The sequence below is a fragment of the Lithobates pipiens genome, unplaced genomic scaffold, assembly GCF_037356315.1.
Source record: "Lithobates pipiens isolate NorthernLeopardFrog02 unplaced genomic scaffold, aLitPip1_a1.2 Scaffold_17, whole genome shotgun sequence".
NCBI lineage: Eukaryota > Metazoa > Chordata > Amphibia > Anura > Ranidae > Lithobates > Lithobates pipiens.
In genome coordinates this window covers 3,457,871-3,482,082 of record NW_027507755.1, presented here as the reverse complement: position 1 = coordinate 3,482,082, position 24,212 = coordinate 3,457,871, and the positions used below count along the sequence as shown (strand labels likewise).

General features: G+C 44.1%; 1 protein-coding gene across 3 annotated transcripts in view; it reads left to right on the top strand.

Moving 5' to 3' along the window:
- CEP57 (centrosomal protein 57) overlaps positions 1–24,212 on the top strand; it is a 72,013-nt gene that overhangs the window by 10,707 nt on the left and 37,094 nt on the right. For 2 of the 3 annotated variants that reach the window (XM_077484938.1, XM_077484937.1), the window contains exons 3-5: positions 2,375–2,554; positions 9,347–9,468; positions 23,257–23,364. In XM_077484938.1, coding sequence (XP_077341064.1) covers positions 2,375–2,554; positions 9,347–9,468; positions 23,257–23,364 — 410 coding nt within the window. The remainder of the gene's footprint in view (positions 1–2,374; positions 2,555–9,346; positions 9,469–23,256; positions 23,365–24,212) is intronic. The other variant, XM_077484939.1, reaches the window with a different exon arrangement.

Here is a 24,212-nt window from a genome sequence, read left to right as displayed (position 1 = left end):
GAAACGCAAGCTTAGCCTCACTTCTCTAAAACATGACAGAGGCAGGATTTTCTAAGCTGTGCTTTATTTACTTTAAAAAAAAAGTAACTTAAAAAATATTAAATTTTTTAAACAAAGGCATTACCATATTGCTCCGATAATTTACAGCATACACATTATTTTATCATTTTGTGATGTGTTTGATTGTTAAAGCCCAACTAAATTTATTTTTAAATGCATCAAAACAGAAGGCTTTTAAAGTCTTACAGCTCATCTTCTTTGGGAAGCAGCCTCAGCATGAGTAGGAAAGTCTGTCCTCTGCCAGCATGTTGCTTAGCGGGACCCTTGCTCTGGTTTGGAAGCAGTGGTCTCTATGCAGAGTGCCAGAATGCCCACCTAAATCATACCTATAGCTCTGCAATCAACTAAGCTCATGCTTCTTGCTGATTGAAGACCTAAAACTTTGACTCAGTGGGGGGGGGGGGGGGGGGGTTGGTTAATTTCAGTGGGCTGCCTTTCACGTGGCAAAGAAGCTCAAATCTGTCAGCTCTGCTAGTTTTGCTACACATTTTTTCTGTTAAACTGTACGCCTTGCTTGCCAGTTGTTAACATCTCAGGCACAATGCACTTTATTTGCACGTTTTCGTGAAAGCAAGCAAAATCACGCTTCATGTTTGAATATGGTCTTGGGCCCCTTTCAGACTTGTGCAACTTGTCTTGAGACTTGGGACAGCAAAGTCGCATGACAAGTCGTTTTCCAATGAGTATCATTCATATCTGTGCAACTTCAAGTCTCAGCGACTTCAAAGTAGTCCCTGCACTACTTTGGCCCAACTTTGATGCCATTTGAGGCCCATAGCCCTCATTTTTACACTAAATTTGCATCAAAATCACGCGACTTTTTCAGATCACAAAAGTGTGAACGGGACCTAAGGGTCTGAACACTGCTGCATTGTTTTCAATGGAGACATTCACACAGGTGCATAAACATACTCTGCGTTCAGATCCGTAATGCAAAACTTTTCATCTCAGACTATGTATATAAATGTGTGCCATTGAGAGAGAGAGAACAGGACAATTTTTATGCTTTAAATAATTTAATTATTTACTGATCATTATTTCTTCTGTTCTTTGCCTTAATGATCAGTAAATTGTAAGAATTAACATAGTACAGCTAAAGGAACCAAGGCACATGCAATACGTGAAATACATTTATATAATGTTTGGTGTGAACAAGCCCAAAAAAAAGAGGGTTCAGTAACCATAATACGTATTGGTGCACCAAAATGAAAATTCAGGATGCACTTGGCCGAAACCAAAATTGACGTTTTTTTAAAAAAAAGATAATTTTTTTTTTTTTTTTTTTTAATTCTACTTAATTCGACCGCCATTATCGGCACCTTTTTTGAAGCGGTGTCTAAAGTCTTGCTTGCTGTATTTTTGGTGCAGATTTGGCAAACTGCACCTCCCCATTGAAATGCATTGAAAACGCAGAAAGAACACATGAACAATGCAGCTGTTGCATTTTTTGAGTCACATGACCCATAAAAAACCCACCATAAGCAAGGCAAAATCAGACGTTTTCAGCAGCCGTTTATCAGCACTTTATTTATTTTTATTTTTTTATTTCAGCACAACGATGAAAACCCTATTTTTGTGCGATAATTTTCAGTGGCCAAAATTTTGTTGCACCACTAATGTGTCTCACTAACACTCATCCCAGGTGCATTTACAGGTGTTAAGAGCTTGGGCCTTAATTCCTTTCATTGGCCAGAATAATAATTTATTCTGGCCATTGAAATTAATGCTCAAGCTTCATTTTTGCACGTTTAACGACCTTAGGGCGATTTTTTTTTTTTTTTTGGGATTTTTTTTTCTGCCAAACTGCTGCTCCTGGCAGTGGTGTGGTGTGTTTTTTTTTTTTTTTGTTTTTTTTTCCTGCCTCTAATAGCCCCTGCCACTAAACACTGCTAAAAGCCTATGGGGGTTATTTACTAAAGGAAAATCCACTTTGCACTGCAAGTGCACTTGGAAGTAAAATCGCTGTAGATCCGAGGGGGACATGCAAGGAAAATAAAAAAACAGCATTTTAGCTTGCACATGATTGGATGATAAAATCTGCAGAGCTTCCCCTCATTTCAGATCTACCTCTTAGATTTAGAGTGACTGCACTTCCAAGTGCACTTGCAGTGCAAAGTGGATTTACCTTTCGTAAATAACCCCCATTGTGTGAATGGACAGATAGGATAACATGCACGGGAGTTTAGAGGCAGGAAAAAAGAACGTCAGCTGCAAAAATGTCCAGTGTGCATGAGGCCTTACTCTTTCACTAAAACTCTTCCCTTCTTATGATGTTGCATGTTGTTTTTTTTTTTTTTTTTTTCCATTTCTACAGCAATTATCTCAGCTTTGAAGAATCTTCAGGAAAAGCTCCGGCAGCTGGAACTGGATCGAAAGAAAGCCGAGGAGAACATAAACCAGCTGGCAAAGGAGTCTTTGGATTATAGGCAGCACCTGGATGAGCAAAGACAGTCTAAGGACAGCCTGGTGGATGATATGTCTAGAAAGAATAAAGGTACAGTACAGGTTCTCCTGCCATGGACAATCAGTCAGCTCCCAGCTTCTCTTCTATTTTAGCTTACAGTGGGAAAACTAGCACAGGATTGGTTGCTGAGGGCAGGCCAAGTATTTCTCTCACTTTTTTTTTTTTTTTAAACTGTTACCTATTGGTGACTGCAAATTCACTACCTGAAACACATAGGTTCTTCCCTACCTGTCCCCCTTTGCCATTCTGAGCACTGTAGGGACCCTCTACTCGGGTTGTTACTGCTGTCTGTGACCCCATAAGCGGGATATCCTTTTAGTCCAATGACACCAAGAAAATAAAATGATTGGAACTGGTGTCAAGACACAGAGACAGCTAAAATCCTTTGGTATTTTTCAGTCTATATACAGTACCTAATCTCACGTCTGCTTGCTGTGAAAACGAGAATGAAAGTATTTGTGAGCACACTGCTTCAAAAGGGCATTTTATTATAGAATATATTATTGCATGACTCAATACGTTTTTATAATAAATAAAAGTTTTTCTCTTGCGTTTGACGGACACACTGTCTTCTATTCTCCACCTCTAGGATCCCTACCTACACATCCCCATCTATGCTGGGCACCATAGTTTCCTCCCCTTTGCGGTGGGAGAAGAGCATTATCAGTTTGTGGAGCTGCCCTTTGGTTTCGCCTCCCCTCCTTTTGGGTTTTCACCGAGGTGCTGGCTCCATTCTTGGCCTTGCTGAGACAACGGGGGATTGGTTATCTGAACAACCTACTTCTGAGGGCAGAGTCTCACTTGGGCTTGAAGGACGACGTGGCGATCATGCTCAGCACCTTGCAAGAGTTCTGGTGGATCCTGAACTTCCAGAAATCCATGAGTCAGGGTGTACAAGGAGCTGGGGGGCTTGTCCCTCTTGGACAGGATTGCCTTCTGAAGGTCATCCTATGGAACTGAGTGTACGGTACCACCTTGAAGGCAGATACCAGCAGTCCTAGGACCTGCATGCAATAGCGAAGGGAGGAACAGCTGCAGTTGAATCACTGATTGAAGCTCCCAGAGCTTGGCCAAGGTGCTCCTACCGCTAGACAACGCCGTGTTGAGTCAATCCCAGATAGTCCAGTTATTTGGAAGTAGCAGAGCGGATTTTTGGACGATCAGGATCCACCTGAACTCTTGCAAGGTGCTGATTGTGATTGCCATCTCGTCCCTCAAGGCCAAATGAGAATCTGCCCCTAGAAGCAGATTGTCAAAATAACCAATAATGGAAATCCCCCATTTGTCTCAACAAGGCCAAGACTGGTTTTCACCTTGGTGAAAACCATGAGGAGCTGAGGCAAGACCAAAGGGCAGAGCCACAAAGTGATAATACCCCTGTCCTGTTGCGAAGTAGAGGAAACGCTGGTGCCCAGCACAGATGGGGATGTGCAGGTAGGCATCCTAGAGGTCGAGAATAGAAGACTCTGTGACATAATAGACACTGTGTCCGTCAATGAACATCAGAGAAAGGAATTTTACGATGAGTAACAAAAGCCAGTTTTTAACCTCTTTCATTCTCTTATTTTGGCATGTGAGATGAAAGCCTCACCAGTCTCTCTGTAGCAGGGGTGTGTCTGTTTAGAAGATGTGGACACAGTGGAAAAGTCTGTGGCTTAGTCCAGTGGCTGTCCACTTATGAGCTAAAGCGGGTTAGCAATATACAAACACACAGCAGAGAAGCGGCTTCCCTATCTGCGTGCTGCATTCCAGAGACCCCAAATTGGGGTTAGCTAGTCTACGTCCTACCCCACCACTGGTTAAAAAATAATGGGGTTCCTACGACCTCTGGTTCCAGAGATATGGGGCTCCTTGCGCAGCCTGTCAGAAGCTACATACAGAGCGGCCAGTTTAAATACAAGATGGCACACTCTGTTTGCAGCAGACTGAGAGGATGAACTCACAGTGCCTCTCCTCACTTCTTATCAGAGGCACTGAGCTCAATGGACAGCTTGGAGTCTTGGACCAATGGTAAACTACCATCGACCCAGCTGTCCAAAAAAAAAAAAAAAATGCAGCAGTGGAGGCACCCCTCTCACTGCAGTGTCATAGAAGGGGCATGTGTCTAAAAGACAAATGCTTCCTCCCAGCCCAGCCCTCTTAACTACAAGGAAAAAACGTGTTTATGTGTATGAAATTTACCCATAATCCCGTGTTTTTCTCACACAGTTAAGAGGGAGAATGAGAATCTGCTGCCTCCTGAAAAGGTACTGTTATAATCAAGCTAAATCATATATTTATATGCTATGTTATAACATAATAATGTTATCATTATCTATTTACTGTGAAATTACTGGTTGGAAGTTATAACTTGTTATAATAAACAATCACCTTGTAAAACAACCCATTCAATTATAAAACAGGAATGAAAAGCAAAACATTTTTGTATAGATCCGAAAAACATGAAAAATGTGTTTCTCCCCCCATACTATTTATTTATTTTTTATAAATGATTACATTCTCTCTGTTATCAGCTACAGTACATAAGAGCTGTGGGGAGGAGGAGAAGCAGCAGCACACTGAGCGTATCAGTGAATGGCTGTGCAGAGGGGGCATATCAGGATAAGTCTGAACATTGGAGGAGAGCACACTGAGTTAGCTAAAGAACTGACCACTGTGTGCTCTCATGCTTAGCGTGGTAAGATTTTAACAGGAAAGCAAGGGAACTAGCAGGAACACCGGAGATTTAACACAAAGGAAGCAATACAAAGAGGACAGGATAATTTCTCATACAAGTACATGGTACAGCAGGCACATATCAGGAATATGAAGTGTTGGGGTAACAAATGCTTTAAGCCTCATGCACACCACTATGTATGTCGGCTCAGGTCAGAGCTGCTGTACTAACAAGCTGATGTTAGTTCTCCGATCTCCACTGCTGTGCTATTGTGTTCTGACAGGGGGACAGCGTTCTCAGCCATTGGTTAGTTGGCTGACCTTTTTCAGTCATGAGCCTTCAACAGAAGCCAGCCCGGCTGCCATATATTCAGCTTTACCTGCTTGTTTGCAGTCCCTTTTGTGAATGTACATTGAGCTGCTCATGAGCAACTCCGTTTACATTTTGGCACACTGTGTGGTGGAAGGACTGCATTGCTGCCATTCAAGATGGCTGTAGACTGGCACCCAGGAAGAAGATTCCGGCCAGAGAGTTTGTGGTCATTGTACTGTTTGTAGGAGGTATTTTTTTACCTTTCGTTTCGCTAACAGTGAAATGTTCCCAATGGGACACAAACTGAAATAAATCCTGGCAGGGATATCAACCTTTCCTTATTCTATCATCCAAAATGTAAAGTTTTTGTTCCTAGATAAAATGTAAAGGATAAGTTCACCTTTTTGTAACACGTTCCATCCATATACCCCATATACAGGGTGTAACATGTTACAAATGCACCGGCCCCTGCACCCCCCCCCCCAACTTCGTGTTGTGTCGGGTGGGGGATCTTCTGCCAAGAACGTGGCTGTGCAGGGCTCTGGCCACTTCATTCTTCTGATCGTGGGTGCAATGCTTTCCAGGCTACCAATACACTATACTTTTTAACTGATAATGCAAGTAAATGCTGGTGTAAGTTCTTCAGTTTGTATACACAGTTGCTGTAATTGTATTACCAACAATATAGACCTGATCGTGGATGTGGAAATGTGGGGCAATTTAGGAAACGGCGATCACAGGTCAATTGGCTTCAGTATAAATCACACAAATGGGAAACGTAAGGGAAATACAAAGACACTTAATTTCAAAAGAGCCAACTTCCCTAAACTACGAATCTTGCTAGAAGATAGAGGTTGGGATAAAATCTTAGGAACCAAGAACACGGAGGAGAGATGGGTATGCTATAAGGCCATTAGCCAATGCATCCCATTGGGTAATAAATTTAAAAGAACGAACAAAAGTCCTGGATAGCTTGACTCCAATGTAAAAATGCATATAAAAGCAAAAGCGAAGGCCTTCAAAAAATACAAGTTTGCGTGATCATCATTAGCATTCAGACTATAAAGAATGCAACAAGAAATGTAAGGGTGCAATTAGGGCGGCTAAGATAGAATACGAAACACACATAGGGGAGGAGAGCAAAAAAATTCCAAGAAATTCTTTAAGTATGTAAACAGTAAAAAAGGAGAAAAAAATAAAAAATCTGGGTATAAAGGATGGGGAGATGGCGAACGTATTCAATTGATTCTCCTCCTCAGTCTTCACAAGGGAATCTGGGTGGCTTCACTAACCAAAACTGCATTGTTTATCCTCGTGATACATCACAGGAATCACCTCCATGGCTAACAGGACAGAATTAGAATTAGACTTGGGGAAACTTAACATTAATAAATCACTGGGACTGGATGACTTGCACCCAAGGATACTTGGGGCACTTCGTCAAGTAATTGCCAGACCATTGAACCTAATTTTTACTGAGAGTCTACTGACTGGAAGTATATCGGGTGATTGGAGAAAAACTAAAGTAGTACCAATATTTAGAAAGGGCCCAAAATACATTCCTGGGAATTGCAGACCAGCTCGCCTTACATCAATAGTATGCAGGCTCTTGGAGGGGATAAGGGACTATATACAAGATTTTAGTAATGGCAACGGTATCATTCGCAGTAATCAGCATGGATTCATGAAGAATCGTTCTTGCCAAACCAATCTATTAACCTTCTATGAGGAGGTGAGTTGCCATCTAGATAAAGGAAGGCCCGTAGACGTGGTTTATCTGGATTTTGCAAAATCATTTGACACAGTTCCCCATAAACATTTACTGTACAAAATAAGGTCCATTGACATGGACCATAAGGTGAGTACACGGATTGAAAACTGGCTACAAGGGCGAGTTCAGAGGGTGGCGATAAATGGGGAGTACTCTGAATGGTCAGGGGTTAGTAGTGGGGTCCCCCAGGGTTCTGTGCTGGGACCAATCCTACTTAATTTGTTCATAAACAACCTGGAGGATGGGGTAAACAGTTCAATCTCTGTATTTGCAGAAGATAGTAAGCTAAGCAGGGCAATTTCTCCGCAGGATGTGGAAACCTTGCAAAAGATCTGAACAAATGAATAGGGTGGGCAACTACATGGCAAATGAGGTTCAATGTTGAAAAATTTAAAATAATGTATTTGGCAAAAATATGAATGCAATATATACACTGGGGGGTGAACCTTTGGGGGAATCTAGGATGGAAAAGGACCCAGGAGTCCTAGTAGTTGATGGGCTAACAAAGCAGACATAATATTGGCATGCATTAACCCCCCTGACGGTATTCCCGAGTCTGACTCGGGGTGGATTTTTTATACCAAGAGCGGTATCCCCGAGTCAGACTCGGGACAGCGTCGCTGGATCCAGGAGGAGGTTTACTTACCTTCTCCTTCGGATCCAGCGTTGTCTCCCCGCTGTACGAGCGAGCCGTGTCTCGCTCGATCTATCACATCGCCGATCTCCGTGCCCTGCGAGCGTTGCGACGCACGGGCACGGAGATCGGCGCCAAATTCAAAAAGTGAAACAAACAGTAAACATACAGTATAATGTAATCTTACAGATTACATTGCTGTATGTAAATATTTCACATCCCCGTTGTCCCTAGTGGTCTGCCCAGTGTCCTGCATGCACTTTTATATAATAAAAACTGTTCTTTATGCCTGGAAACTGGAGATTGTAGATAGCAACCAAAACTGTCACTGTACATCAAAAATTATTTTAGACCAGCTAGAAAACAGCGATAATAAATTGGAATCACTCGCAGAATTGAGGGATAGCGATTTGTGGGGAGATCCGTCATCAAATACTGAAAAGTAATGACAGTGACAATTCTGCAACTGAGCAAATTTCAGTGTTTTTGATTTGATTACATTATTGAATAATTTTTATTATTGTTATATTATTATTTGGTACAATTATTTATAATTATTTATTATATTATAATTTATGATTTAATTTTTCAAACTTTATCATACCCGGGATGTCTGCTAGACTCTGGTTTGGACAGATTTAAGAGAGTTATTCCTAAGAATTGCAGGACTACAATATAAAACGCCAAATTTTCATGCAAAATAATGGTACCGCTTTTAGCACCTAAAATCCGAAATAATCGTACCGCCAGGGAGGTTAAAAAGGGGATCAACTCCAGAGATAAAGCGATAATTGTCCCGCTCTACAAGACTCTGGTCTGGCCACACCTGGAGTATGCTGTCCAGTTCTGGGCACCAGTCCTCAGGAAGGATGTACTGGAAATGGAGCGAGTACAAAGATGGGCAACAAAGCTAATAAAGGGTCTGGAGGATATTAGTTATGAAGAAAGGTTGCGAGCACTGAACTTATTCTCTCTGGAGAAGAGACGCTTGAGAGGGGATTTGATTTTTCAATTTACAGATACTATACTGGTGACCCCACAATAGGGATAAAACTTTTTTGCGGAAGAGAGTTTAACAAAATTTTTGGCCACTCATTAAAATTGGAAGAAAAAAAGGTTTAACCTTAAACTACGTAGAGGGTTCTTTACTGTAAGAGTGGCAAGGATGTGGAATTCCCTTCCACAGGCGGTGGTCTCAGCGGGGAGCATCGATCGTTTAAAAAAACTATTAATAAGCAGCTGAACGACCACAACATACAGGGATATAAAATGTAATACTGACATATAATCGCACACATGGATTGGACTTGATGAACCTGTGTCTTTTTTCAACCTCACCTACTATGTAATATAACAGTGCCCAAACAAAAATCCCCAGAAGCCTCCAGTTTTCATGCATTGTAGTCTGGTTATATACATGGTAGTGATTTTCTCTGTGTTCTTTCACAGATCTCACCAGACAGCTGTTGACGGCACAGTCCCGATGCAGCCTTTTGGAAAGACAGCTGGAATACATGAAAAAGACGGTACAGAATGCAGAGAGTGAAAGGAAATCTGTGCTCCAGACACAGGTAGATCCAAATGTGTGCCAACATTTTAATGTGGTTTTTATAATATATATGCTTTATTCATTCGAATCAGTTTAACAACATATAAACTTAAAGTGATTTTAAAGGCTCTTTAAAAAAATAAATAAAATGTAATTGTAACAAACATGTTATACTTGCCTCCTATGTGCAGTGGATTTGCACAGAGCAGCTCAGATCCTCTTCTCTGGTCCCTCTTTGGTGCTCCTGGCCACTCCCTCCTGCTGAGTGCCCCCACAGCAAGCAGCTTGCTACGGGGACACCTGAGCCAAGCTGCAGCTCCCTGTGTCCATTCAGACACTGAGCTGTTCAGCCCCACCTCCTCTTTCCCCTGATTGGCTAAATTACTTTGACAGCAGCGGGAGCCAATGGCGCCAGTACTGTGTCTCAGCCAAATAGGGGGGAGAGTCCCGGGTGGCCAAGGGATTTGTGGACATCGCTGGACAGAGATGCATTTTATCTTAATGCATTAACCACTTACGGACCACCCGCTGTCGTCCTACATTGGCTGTTTGAAGAAGGATATCGTTGTGATGGCAGCAGCTACCTACCATAACCCCGGTATCCTCTTCTTCAGTGGGCTGTCTGCTTTCAGATGAAAGTGGGCTCTGTGGCGGATTCACAGTGAGATCACTTTTATCGGCAGTGGGTGCCCTCCGCCGCTTGCTGGATTCACCGGCGGAGGCGATCGGATCCTTCTCCCTTGCTGGGTATGGAGATGAGTGAGGGGAAGATGACCGCCACCCATCTCCATACCATTGCAGGGCGGAAGCGACGTCAAAACATCACTTCTGCCCATAGCTCTTAAAGCAACTTTTTATTTTTATTTTTTTATATTTAGTTCCTTTTTATTTATTTTTTTATTTTAGTGTAAAGATGAAATGTGAGGTCTTTTTGACCCCAGAGCTCGTATTTAAGAGGTCCTGTCATTCTTTTTTTTTTTTTTTTTTTTTTCCTATTGCAAGGGATGTTTACATTCCTTGTAATAGGAGTAAAAGAGATAGAGAGAGATTATATATATGTATATGTATATGTATTTATATATATATATATATATATATATATATATATATATATATATATATATATATATATATATGTATGTATGTGTATATATATATATATATATATATATATATATATATGTGTGTGTGTGTGTGTTCAAACCACACATTTTGAGGTATCGCCATTTCACCGCCGTGATCGTTAAAGCAAGAGCAATAATTCTAGCCCTGGATCTCCTATTTAACTCAAAACATGTAACCTGTCGCATTTTTAAAATGTCGCATATGGACATTTTTAATGGTAAAAGTTTGTCGCCATTCCAAGAGCAGGCGCCACGTTGGGTATCAATTTGCTCAGCATAACATCATATTTCACAATATAAAATTGGGTAACTTTACTGTTATTTTATTTTTACTTCAAAACATGCGCTTGTAAGACCGCTGTGCAAATACAGTGTGACAAAGTATTGCAACGACTGCCATTTTATTCTCTAGGGTGTTAGAACCCCCAAACATTATAAATATTTTTTTTCTAAGTAATTTTGTAGCAGAAAAAAAAATTATTTTAACCAGTTGCCGACCGCCGCACGACGATGTACGTCGATAGCATGGCACGGGCAGGCATATTGGCGTACATGTACGTCCCTTGCCTCCCGCGGGTCGGGGGCCCGATCGGGCCCCCGCCCGGTGCCTGCGGCGGTCGGTATTCGTGCGGGAGCGATCCCGGACGAGGGGACGGCCATTCGTTCATGGCCACCCCCTCGCGATCGCTCCCGACGAATAGGAATCCCCCGTGACATCACTTCCTCTCCTGTAATGTAAACACAGGAGAGGAAGTGATGTATTCTCTCCTCCGTGTCGGTATTTTCCGTTCCGACACGGAGGAGAGCGGATCGGTGAGTTGCACCAACACTCTACACACACAGTAGAACATGCCAGGCACACTCACACCCCCCCTTTACCCCCCGATCACCCCCCCAATTACCCCTGCCCCCCAGTCACAGTGACACCAATGTCATTTTTTTTTTTTTTTTTTTTTTTTTTGCATTGGTGTCATTTGTGACTGTAATAACTGTTAGGGCAGTTAGAGTTAGCCCCCTTTAGTTCTAATGTACCCCCCTAACCCCCCCAATAAAGGTTTAACCCCGTGATCACCCCCCGTCGCCAGTGTCACTAAGGCTGGGTTCACATTGCAGCGGTTTATGAGAACGAATGTGATTCGCACCGCACTGCAGTGCAAATCACATCCGATCTCTGTGCGATTCGAGTTCAGCCATTCGCCGCACCCGCCACACCCGCCGCACCCACCGCAAATTCGCACGGGACCCTTTTTTTGGCCCGCAGCAGAATCGGATCGCATGGGTGTTCACACCATGCGATCCGAGTTTGCAGATCGCACTGCGATATGCGAACTGATCTGGGGGTGTCAGTAACATTTCACTGACACTCCCAGCAGTTCGCATAGGGCAGTGTGAACTGCCGCCGGGAGGCATGCGATGCGGGAACCCGCCGCGGATTTGCGGCGTTTCCGCATCGCTCCAGTGTGAACCCAGCCTAATAAGCGATCATTTTTCTGATCGCCGTATTAGTGTCACAGGTGACGCTAGTTAGGCAGGTAGGTATTTAGGTTCGCCGCAGCTTTTTATAGCGCCAGGGACCCCCATATACTACCGCATAAAGCCCCCTGATTGCCCCCTAGTTAACCCTTTCACCAGTGATCACCATATAACTGTTACAGGTGACGCTGGTTGGTTAGTTATTTTTTATAGTTTCAGGGCACCCACCATTTATTACCTAATAAAGGTTTAACCCCCTGATCACCCGGCGGGTGTCATTTGTGACTAATAACTGTTAGGGCAGTTAGGGTTAGCCCCCTTTAGTTCTAAGGTACCCCCCTAACCCCCCCAATAAAGGTTTAACCCCGTGATCACCCCCCGTCGCCAGTGTCACTAAGGCTGGGTTCACATTGCAGCGGTTTATGAGAACGGATGTGATTCGCACCGCACTGCAGTGCAAATCACATCCGATCTCTGTGCGATTCGAGTTCAGCCATTCGCCGCACCCGCCGCACCCGCCACACCCGCCGCACCCGCCGCAAATTCGCACGGGACCCTTTTTTTGGCCCGCAGCAGAATCGGATCGCATGGGTGTTCACACCATGCGATCCGAGTTTGCAGATCGCACTGCGATATGCGAACTGATCTGGGGGTGTCAGTAACATTTCACTGACACTCCCAGCAGTTCGCATAGGGCAGTGTGAACTGCCGCCGGGAGGCATGCGATGCGGGAACCCGCCGCGCATTCGTGGCGTTCCCGCATCGCTCCAGTGTGAACCCAGCCTAATAAGCGATCGTTTTTCTGATCGCTGTATTAGTGTCACAGGTGACGCTAGTTAGGCAGGTAGGTATTTAGGTTCGCCGCAGCTTTTTATAGCGCCAGGGACCCCCATATACTACCGCATAAAGCCCCCTGATTGCCCCCTAGTTAACCCTTTCACCAGTGATCACCATATAACTGTTACAGGTGACGCTGGTTGGTTAGTTATTTTTTTATAGTTTCAGGGCACCCGCCATTTATTACCTAGTCTCACTAGTGTACCCCTAAATTTAGGGGTGTCTACTTTCCAAAATGGGGTCATTTGGGGGGGGTTTGTGCCATCTTGGCATTTTATGGCCTTCAAAACTGTAACGCCCTTAGAAAGCCTGAAGGCGGTGCTTGGTTTTCGGGGCCCCGTACGCGGCTAGGCTCCCAAAAAGTCCCACATATGTGGTATCCCCGTACTCAGGAGAAGCAGCAGAATTTATTTTGGGGTGTCATTTCACATATGCCCATGGCATGCGTGAGCAATATATCATTTAGTGACAACTTTGTGAAAAAAAAAAAAAAAAAAAAAAGTTTGTAATTTTCCCGCAACTTGTGGCAAAATATAAAATATTCCATGGACTCAACATGCCTCTCAGCAAATAGCTTGGGGTGTCTACTTTCTAAAATGGGGTCATTTGTGGGGGTTTTGTGCCATCTTGGCATTTTATGGCCTTCAAAACTGTAATAGGTAGTGAGAAGTGAACTCAAAAATTTACGCCCTTAGAAAGCCTGAAGGCGGTGCTTGGTTTTCGGGGCCCCGTACGCGGCTAGGCTCCCAAAAAGTCCCACATATGTGGTATCCCCGTACTCAGGAGAAGCAGCAGAATTTATTTTGGGGTGTCATTTCACATATGCCCATGGCATGTGTGAGCAATATATCATTTAGTGACAACTTTGTGAAAAAAAAAAAAAAAAAAAAAAGTTTGTAATTTTCCCGCAACTTGTGGCAAAATATAAAATATTCCATGAACTCAACATGCCTCTCAGCAAATAGCTTGGGGTGTCTACTTTCTAAAATGGGGTCATTTGTGGGGGTTTTGTGCCATCTTGGCATTTTATGGCCTTCAAAACTGTAATAGGTAGTGAGAAGTGAACTCAAAAATGTACGCCCTTAGAAAGCCTGAAGGCGGTGCTTGGTTTTCGGGGCCCCGTACGCGGCTAGGCTCCCAAAAAGTCCCACATATGTGATATCCCCGTACTCAGGAGAAGCAGCAGAATTTATTTTGGGGTGTTATTTCACATACGCCCATAGCATGTGTGAGCAATATATCATTTAGTGACAACTTTGTGTAAAAAAAAAAAAAAAATTTTTTTTTTTGTCATTATTCAATCGCTTGAGGCAAAAAAATAAAATATTCAATGGGCTCAACATGCCTCTTATCAATTTCCTTAGGGGGTCTACTTTCCAAAATGGGGTCATTTGGGGGGGTTTTGTACTGCCCTGCCATTTTAGCACCTCAAGAAATGAGATAGGCAGTCGTAAACTAAAAGCTGCGTAAATTGCAGAAAACGTACCTTAGTTTGTAGATGTGACAACTTTTGCGCAAACCAATAAATATACAATTATTGACTTTTTTTTTACCAAAGACATGTGGCTGAATACATTTTGGCCTAAATGTATGACTAAAATTGAGTTTATTGGATTTTTCTAATAACAAAAAGTAGAAAATATCATTTTTTTTCAAAATTTGCGGTCTTTTTACGTTTATATCGCAAAAAATAAAAATCGCAGAGGCAATCAAATACCATCAAAAGAAAGCTCTATTTGTGGGAAGAAAAGGACGCAAATTTTGTTTGGGTACAACATTGCATGACCGCGCAATTACCAGTTAAAGCAGCGCAGTGCCAAAGTGTAAAAAGACCTCTGGTCATTTACCAGCAAAATGGTCCGGTCTGAAAGTGGTTAACTTGTAAGCAACAAACTCACCTGGATGGCAGCAGGGTCCTGGCGCTCCGTAAGCCGTGGATCCAAAAGGCCTTCCACGCCACTTACTCCACTTTTGCCAGGGGCGTCTCCATTTTGATCAGTCGGTCCGTGCCTTGCTCGGTCCACCAGGTGATCTCTGATCCGGGAGGCCGATATGTGGCGGTAGTTGTGGATATATGTTATAAACGTATAGTGCTCGTTAATATATATGTGCCCCCCCCCGTTTCAAGTTAAAGTGTTGGTTGACCTGTTGGTTAGGCTTGCGCCCTACACCCATTTGCCCCTGGTTCTGTTGGGGGATTTTAACGCCGTATTAGACGCGGCCTTGGACACCTCCAACCCGACTAGAGGGGGGTCCCCGGACTTAAATGGATGGGGGTCGGTGGCGGGCCTCACGGAGCTGTGGAGGTGGAAGCACCCGTTGGAGAGGGGTTACTCCCATGTCTCGATAACGCATAGGTCCTCTGCTAGAATTGATATGGCGTTTGGGAACAACGCCATCCTACCCTACGTGGGAGATGTCACCTACCTGGCGGGTGGCCTGACTGACCATAACCCTCTTGCTGTGACACTTACATTCCCGACGGGAAGGGGGCGGGGGGGTGGAGGCTTCAGCCGGGGTGGATACAGAATGAGCATGTTTTGGCCCGACTGACAGAAGCCATGCAGACCTACTGGACTGTTAATGACGGCTCGACTGACCGCCAGACTGAATGGGATGCCTTTAAGGCTGTGACCCGTGGGGAGTATATCTCAGCCATTAAGACAGTTAAAACTCAGGATAGAGAGGACATTGAGCTACTGCAACTGAAGGAAAGGGAGAGTGCGAGGGCGCATGCGGATTCCCCTACGGGGGCCTCGTATGTGGCCTTGCTGTCATGTTGTCCATCCATGTTACGGGTCAGGCTCGGGTCAGGCTCGGGCGGACCTGGTCAAGAGGGCACAGACCAACTTTGCTGAAGGGGATAAGAATGGCAAGCTTCTGGCCATGCTGGTGGCGGACTGCCGTCCGCTGACGTGCATCCCTGTTATTAAAGATACGGAGGGGAACCTAATTGACGAACCTGGACGCATAATGCACGCTTTCGTTCAATACTACTCTACCCTATATTCACCTATACCCCCCTATGACCCATTGGCTCTGGACTCCCTTTTGAGCACCCTGCCTATGCCCAGGCTCTCCGATACTGACGTTCAAATGCTAGACGCCCGGATTACTAAGCGGGAAATTGAGCAGGCAATTTTTTCTTTTCCTCCTAACAAGGCTCCGGGGCCTGATGGCCTCCCTGCTGACTTTTACAAGGCGAATGTGGAGATAATATCCCCTAGATTGGATCTGCTCCTGGCATACTGTCTGGAGCAGGACACCCTGCCTGACTCTATGTTGGAGGCTTATATGGTTTTGCTTTTGAAACCGGGCAAGGACCCGACGGAATGCTCCTCTTACCGGCCTATAGCCCTGCTTAATATGGACCTGAAAATCCTTACTAAAATTTTGGCCACTAGGCTAGCGAAGGTTTTACCCACTCTTGTAAGTATAGACCAGACGGGCTTCATGCCGGGGAAGTCGACAGATACTAATTTGAGGAGACTTTTCACACACTTGCAACTTCGACCGCAGTCTGACAGTCAGAGTTGTGGTCTCTATCGATTTTGAGAAGGCCTTCGACTCTGTGGACTGGCAATATATGTTTAAGGTATTAGAAGTCATGGGGTTTGGACCGCAGTACCGGAGGTGGGTGGCCTTGTTATACAGGCGACCGAGAGCGGCGGTTCGACTGGGGATGTCCACTTCGGATTTCTTTGACGTGGGTAGGGGGACTCGACAGGGTTGCCCGCTATCTCCATTTTTGTTTTCACTTGCGCTGGAGCCGCTGGCGGTGGCACTTAGGTCTGCCAAGGACCTGAGTCCCATCCGGGTTGGTTCAATTGATGAGACTTTGGCGTTATACGCTGATGACATGTTGTTGTTCTTAGACGACCCCGGGAGGCCCCTGCAAAATGCCTTGGAGATTATTGATCGCTTTGCAGCCTTCTCGGGTCTGCGGGTGAATTGGGGTAAGTCCTCGTTCTGCCGCTGGATCCTGGGGCTCGAGCAAAGGCTGATCCCGCCCTGCCCCTTCAGTGGGTCTCCTCGATGAGGTATCTTGGGGTCCAGATAACGGCAAGTGTTCAAGATTATATCCCTCTTAATATTCTTCCCTTAATCACACTCCTGAAGCGGAAAGTGCTAACCTGGTCCAAGCTGCCGTTGTCTCTTGTGGGCAGGATTAGTTTGTTAAAAATGAAATTTCTTCCGGTGGTGCTGTACTTTTTGAGACAGGCACCAGTATGGATCCCTAAATCTTTCTTTAAGAAGCTTGATAGTGTTGTCTCAACGTTTTTGTGGACCCCTAGGCCACCTAGGATAGGACTCAGGGTGCTGCAGGAACCTGGGGATCAGGGAGGTCTGGCTTTGCCGGATTGGCAAAAATATTATTTGGCTGGGCAAATGGTTTTCGCCCGCAGATGGTTGACGGCTGACGAGGGTGACGCGGCCACGGTTTTGGAGGCGGCTCACCTGGGGTCCTATGATAGTTTACGTTTTGCTCTATTTAGGGGCCTTAAATCAGAACTCCCGCTGACGCTGACAATGAAAGCTACTATTAAGGCTTGGGAGATGGTGGTGAGGGTGGCATGCCCCAGCTTTAGGGGGGTGTCGCCCTCCACTCCCATTTGGATGAACCCAACCCTTTCTCATTTTTATAATTTGCCGGACCCCATGCTCTGGGCAAGTAAAGGAATCAAGACATTGAAAGACATAACTTCTTACGGGGAGTTGCTGTCTTTCCCACAGCTCCAGGCGAGACATGATCTTCCTAATTTCTACCTGTTTAGATTTCTGCAGGTCAGACATGCTTTCCAGGTCCAGTTTCAGGAGCGGAGAGTTGAGTCCATGCCCTCGGCCTTTGAAACATTGTTGGCTAGTGGTGATCTGACGAAACCCCTCTCGGTATCATATAAGGAGCTGTTCAAGACGACTCCCAAAGCAATCGTCAGGTGTAGGGAACGGTGGGCACTTGAAGTTCCGGAGGTGCAGGGGGAGGATTGGGACGAACTATGGGCCCAGCCGTTTAGCTGCTTGGTATCGGCACGAGATACAATTCAAATTTCTTCATAGAAGCTACAATACACCTGCCAGATTGAATAGGATTTTCCCCTCAGTCTCGGCGGAGTGTTGGAGGTGTTCTCATTCGCCTGCTGACACTGATCACATTTTCTGGCACTGCCCGCTAGTGCAGGGGTTCTGGACTGCAGTGGTCATGTGTGTGTCAGAACTAATCTCGGTCCCAATACCGTTGACTATAAAAGTGTGTCTCCTGGGCCTGGTGGAAGAAGTGGTCCCTACGAGGGCCATGTGAACAATGCTTACTATCTTGTTCTTCTACACTAAGAAAGCCATTTTAATGAAATGGAAAAAAACAGAGGCTCCGAGCCTATTAACATGGAAGGGCTTGGTGAATGCAATGCTACCTTATTATAAAGCCACGTATGAAAGTAGGGGGTGTTTGCGAAAATTTGACAAGATATGGCACTCATGGTTACATTCCACCGATACTGTGGGATGAGGTACTATCCTGAGCCCAGATGCTGTGGTCGCACATTAGACGAGATCCTATTAATCTAGTACCCACCGGTATAGTCTAGGGGGATACCACCCCATAAAACAATGGGATAGTTCCATGTGATATTCCCACATGTACAGGACTTTGAGGAAAATTAGCATCCGTGAAATGGTCGAGATGTGACGGGGAGGGGGGGGGTGGGGGGGGGGATTGGGTTGTTCTTAGTACGTTAGCTTTTGTTGTTAGGTAACTGCGGGCCTCCGGGCCCAGTCGTGGATGAGGCTGTGAGGGCACATCCACTGTTGTATATGTGTATGTTTGTTATAAAACCAATAAAAAGATTAAAAAAAAAAAAAAAACTTTTAAGCAACAAGTTTAAAGAATAGACCTGGTCTTAAAGTGGTTAAGATAAGAAACCTAATGACTTTACAACTGCTTTATCAAGTGGTTTTAAAGCCTAAACGTTTTCTTTTTACCTTCATGCATTCCTTGCACTTAGGAAAAAGAGTTTTGGCATCAGCTACACTCCCCCCCCCCCCCCCCCCCCTTACACTTCCCCTTATACTTGCCTGAGCCCTCATTCTATCCAGCACTGTGCATGTTTGCAGCTCTTCTCTCACCTCCGTTCTGGGTCTCATGGGCTTTACTGGAGCACCAGAAGCCAAGACAAGTGTAAACTTGTTTTTGTGTATTTGTTTATTTTTAATTTACCTTTTTACAATTGCTTTAAAACAAAGTTTTCGATGTCTGAGAATATGTACCCAAAACCATTACATTTTTGCACGGTTTGAACACCATTTTCACTTGCAGGCACTATTAACGTATGTGTGCACGCGAGCTCGCCGGTTCACACAAAGCACGGATGTATGTGTGTTTTTGCTCATTCTCTACAACCCATTCATTTCAACGGGCTGCCATAAGTCGTGCTGCACTAAACTGCATGGTACTGTGGTACCATACAGTTTGGTGTGCACATTTCCTATATGCCTTTTAGCAATCAATGGTACCCAGGAATATCTAACAAGAGCAGCGCATTCTCATGCGGTGCCGGAAATGCACATGGAAGCAAAACATTTCCTGCACTGCAGTTGGCGTGAACAGGCTCTAAAAGAAACACACTTTAAATTATTGGCAACTCCAATTAACAACAAATATATATATATATATATATATATATATATATATATATATATATATATATATATATTTTTTTTTTTTTACTTGTTTGGTTGCTTTAAGGGCTCGTTCACGTGTGTCAATGCCCTGTGTTTTTTGCTGAATTTTTAAAGCCTCATAACTGCCCTTCAATGCCTGCCATGATTATTACAATGGGCACCACACTCTGCTGTGGTATTGTTGTGGTAAATATTAAGCGGCATATCGCTTTCATGAGGCATCGATGCTTGTCAACTGCCTCCATTGATTTCAATGATAATGCTCTGTGACCGCACCTACAGCATTTGGTAAATGCTTCACTAACATGTCATAAAGTGTTAGCTGGGAATGGGGGGAGAGACAGTGGAGGTTCCTGTATCCCAGAATGCACTGGAAAATAGACCTAGGACAGAGTGGCTCCAGACACTGCCTGGTTGTGCAGAGCAGACGTGTGGAAACTCCATTTGCTTCTGTGTGGGGGCAAAATCATCAAGCCAGCCAGGAATACTGACCGTGCCGGACAGGAGCAGAGACACTAAGCATGGTCAGCAGCAATGCTTTTTGTTTCAGCAGAGCTGGATCAAGCCAAGTGTCAAGGAGATCCAAGTATTGTACATAAATCCACCTGGCAGAGAATTCCTAAAAATGTCCACAGCCTAACCACGTCTCAAAGTAGATAATTTCTTCCACGTCACTTACTATTTTTAAACACTTACCACTAGAAAAGCAGCTCTTTCATGGGCATTATTAACATTTCATAAATGCTAGATATAGGTTCAGCCCTTTTTGTATCTTTGTTCATCTGCAGAATAAAAGTTACAATATGTTCCATTTGTAGCTTTGTATGATAATCCTCTGGAGCAGTGTTTATACACTTTTAAAAAGTGAAAATAAACTTAAACCCAGTGAAGTGACTGGTCTCAGGTGATACACAGAAATTAAACAAATCCTTCTACATACAGTGAGGGGGAAAAAAGTATTTGATCCCCTGCTGATTTTTTACATTTGCCTACTGACAAAGTAATTTTAATGGTAGATTAATTTTAACAGTGACAGACAGAATAACAAACAAAAATCCAGAAAAAACGCATTTCAAAAAAGTTTTAAATTTGCATTTTAATGAGTGAAATAAGTATTTGATCCCCTATCAGTTGGCAAGATTTCTGGCTCCCAGGTGTCTTCTATACAGGTAACAAGCTGAGATTCAGAGCACTCTCTTCAAGGGAGTGCTCCTAATCTCAGCTTGTTACCTGTATAAAAGACACCCATCCACAAAAGCAATCAATCAGACTCCAATCTCTCCACCATGGCCAGACCAAAGAGCTGTCGAAGGATGTCGGGGACAAGATTGTAGACCTACACAAGGCTGGAATGGGCTACAAGACCATCCACAAGCAGCTTGGTGAGAGGGTGACAACAGTAATTCGCAAATGGAAGAAACACAAAATAACTGTCAATCTCCCTCGGTCTGGGGCTCCATGCAAGATCTCACCTAGTGGAGTTTCAATGATCATGGGATCGGTGAAGAATCAGCCCAGAACTACATGGCAGAATCTTGTCAATGATCTCAAGGCAGCTGGGATCAGTCACTAAAACAATTGGTAACACACTACGCCGTCAAGGACTGAAATCCTGCCAGGTCCCCCTGCTCAAGAAAGCACATGTACAGGCTCATCTGAAGTTTGCTAAAGAACATTTGAATGATTCAAAGGAGAACTGGGTGAAAGTGTTGTGGTCAGAGGAGACCAAAATCAAGCTCTTTGGCATCAACTCAACTCTCTGTGTTTGGAGGAGGAGGAATGCTGCCTATGACCCCAAGAACACCATCTCCACCGTCAAACACGGAGGTGGAAACATTATGCTTTGAGGGGTGCTTTTCTGCTAAGGGGATAGGACCACTTCACTGCATCAAAGGGACAATGTACAGGGCCATGTACCATCAAATCTTGGGTGAGAACCTCCTTCCCTCACCCAGGGCATTGAAAATGGGTCGTGGATGGGTATTCCAACATGACAATGACCCAAAACACACGGCCAAGGCAACAAAGGAGTGGCTCAAGAAGAAGCACATTAAGGTCCTGGAGTGGCCTAGCCCGTCTCCAGACCTTAATCCTATAGAAAGTATGCAGAGGGAGATGAAGGTTCGAGTTACCAAACGTCAGCCTCGAAAACCTTAATGACTTGAGAGGATATGCAAAGAGTGGAACAAAAGCCCTCCTGAGATGTGTGCAAACCTGGTGGCCAACTACAAGAAACGTCGGACCTCTGTGATTTCTAACAAAGATTTTGCCACCAAGTGCTAAGTCATGTTTTGTGAAGGGGTCAAATACTTATTTCACTCATTATAATGCAAGTTAATTTTATAACTTTTTTTTTTTATGCGTTTTTTTTCTGGATATTTTTGTTCTGTTAAAATAAACCTAGCGTTAAATTTATAGACTGATCATTTCTTTGTCAGTGGGCAAATGTACAACATCAACGGTGGGGGGGGGGGGGGTCAAATACTTTTTTCCCCTCACTGTAATGCCACTTACACGCGACCGGACTTTCCGGCAGACTATGTCCGAAGGGATTAGTCCGTCGGACAATCCGAGCGTGTGTTTTTTTTTTTTTTTTTTTTTTTTTTTTTTTATAAATCAGACGGACTAGAAATAGAACATGTTTCAAATCTATCCGACGGACTTGATTCCGACGGACTAAAATCAGGAAAACCGTTCATCTGTGTGCTGATCAGGCAGACCAAATACGACACAAGGGAAGCTATTGGCTAGTGGCTAATGAACTTCCTTGTTTAGTCCCGTTTACGTCATCACGTTCAAAATGTCCGTTCGTGTGTTGTTAAGTCCGTTCATTCGGGAAGACCGTCAGACCTAGTCTGCTGTAAAGTCCGGTCGTGTGTACGCAGCATAAGTTGTACCCATTTTATCTGGAGTCTTCTCTTCTCCGCATCTGTCTAAAGTCCAGAATTTATAAAGCTTTTCTGGGAGTTCAGAGAAAAGAGGGCGGAGAGCAGAAATTACACTGCAGAGCTCAGTGAGGAGAGCTCTGAGAAATGATTGGAGGGAAGGTACCCACCACCCTTCAGTAAGCACACAGGAACAGAGCTGAGGCTGTCAATAACAGGTTGCATGCCAGAGATCCCTCCACTGTCACCTTTGTTCTTTTTGTTGTTGGGAAAACTTGTCAGAAGTGATTCCTGCTGATAGCAGAGGAAGGAAGCAGCAGACAGAAATGACACTTGGTGCTCTTCAGACAAGTACACACTATAGAGGGATATGCTTTGTTCATATTTCTTGTCTGAGGTTTAAAACCATTTTAAAGCGGAGCTGTACTGAACTTGGACCCTCCCATAGCACTTTATTTAAGCTTTAAAGCCCAACCCCAGATCTCAAAGTAATAAATACCCTTCTCCACCTTCTCTTCCCAAATCCTGAATGGCATGGAACCAACTCTTTGAGCTTTTTACTTGTTCTTTGCAATCTTTAAATATCCTTCTGAATGGCTTTTAAAATGTACATTGTAAATATGAGAAGCTTTTTACATGTTATTTGTATGTTCTTCCCATGCTTGGCTGGGTTTTCTCCAGTTGCTGTAATTTGATCCAACTGCTGAACCAAATACTGATTATTCCATTCAATGAAACTTCCCACATACAATATTTTGTAGCTCCGTAATGCTAACCTGCAATATTATTGTCATTGTTTGTTTATTTCTGCAGGCGACCCTTGAAAGTGATAAAGCACTCGAGAAAATTAATATGCGAGAAAAGCTCGATAAACTGGAACAAGAATACTTGAAGCTTACTACAATACAAGTTGTGTCAGAGGTAAGTTGTGTCAAACACTGTTTGCTGTTAAAGTGATTAAGGGTGAAGGTATTGCATAGAGTAAAAAACCTTCAGTGTGCCCCCCCCCCCCCCATACTTGAGCCCAAACTCGATCCAGTGACATGCATGAGAGCTGAGGCTCTCCTGGGACTCGCCCTCCTCATTGGCTGAGACACAGCTGGTAATCACAGCCAGTGAGGAGGGAATGGGAGGCAGGGGCCGAGCCACGCTTTGTGTGTTTTTATAGACAGGGGCAGCTTGAGAGTAAGCATGCATAAGTGCCCCAAGAGCAAGAAGATTGTTATGGGAGCACTCAGCAGGCGGGAGGGGCCAAATGGTGCTGGCGGGGGACCCGAGAATAGGAGAATTTTTTTTAAATCTGAACCTAACACTTGAAACCAGGAGGTAAGAAAGTATGCTGTCGATGGCAGCTTGTCTTCCTAGCCTGCAAAAAAACCTCAATTAATCTGTTGCAGCTACTTGGGTTAAAAATGGGCTGTTGAAGCCACACTGCCAATCTAAGTTCTCAGGTATGGGAACATATATAGCAATTCACAGAGAGCAGGTTTACATGAAGACAGCCCCGTCATCCTTTAAAGGTACAACAACAAGCCAGAAGCCCAGACATCACCTTTGCAAGGAAGCTTTGATGTTTTTGAAATTGGCAAAAAAAAAAAGAAAGATGTACATATGCAGGACATTAGCAAGCTTAATTCACACAGCCATAAAAAAACACATTTACAAACTTTTTTTATTTATGGATCTGATTGCAGCTGCACGGTTTTCATTGGAGACACACAGGTTTGTAAACATGCACTGCGTTCAGATCCGAGAGACACAAAATTAAA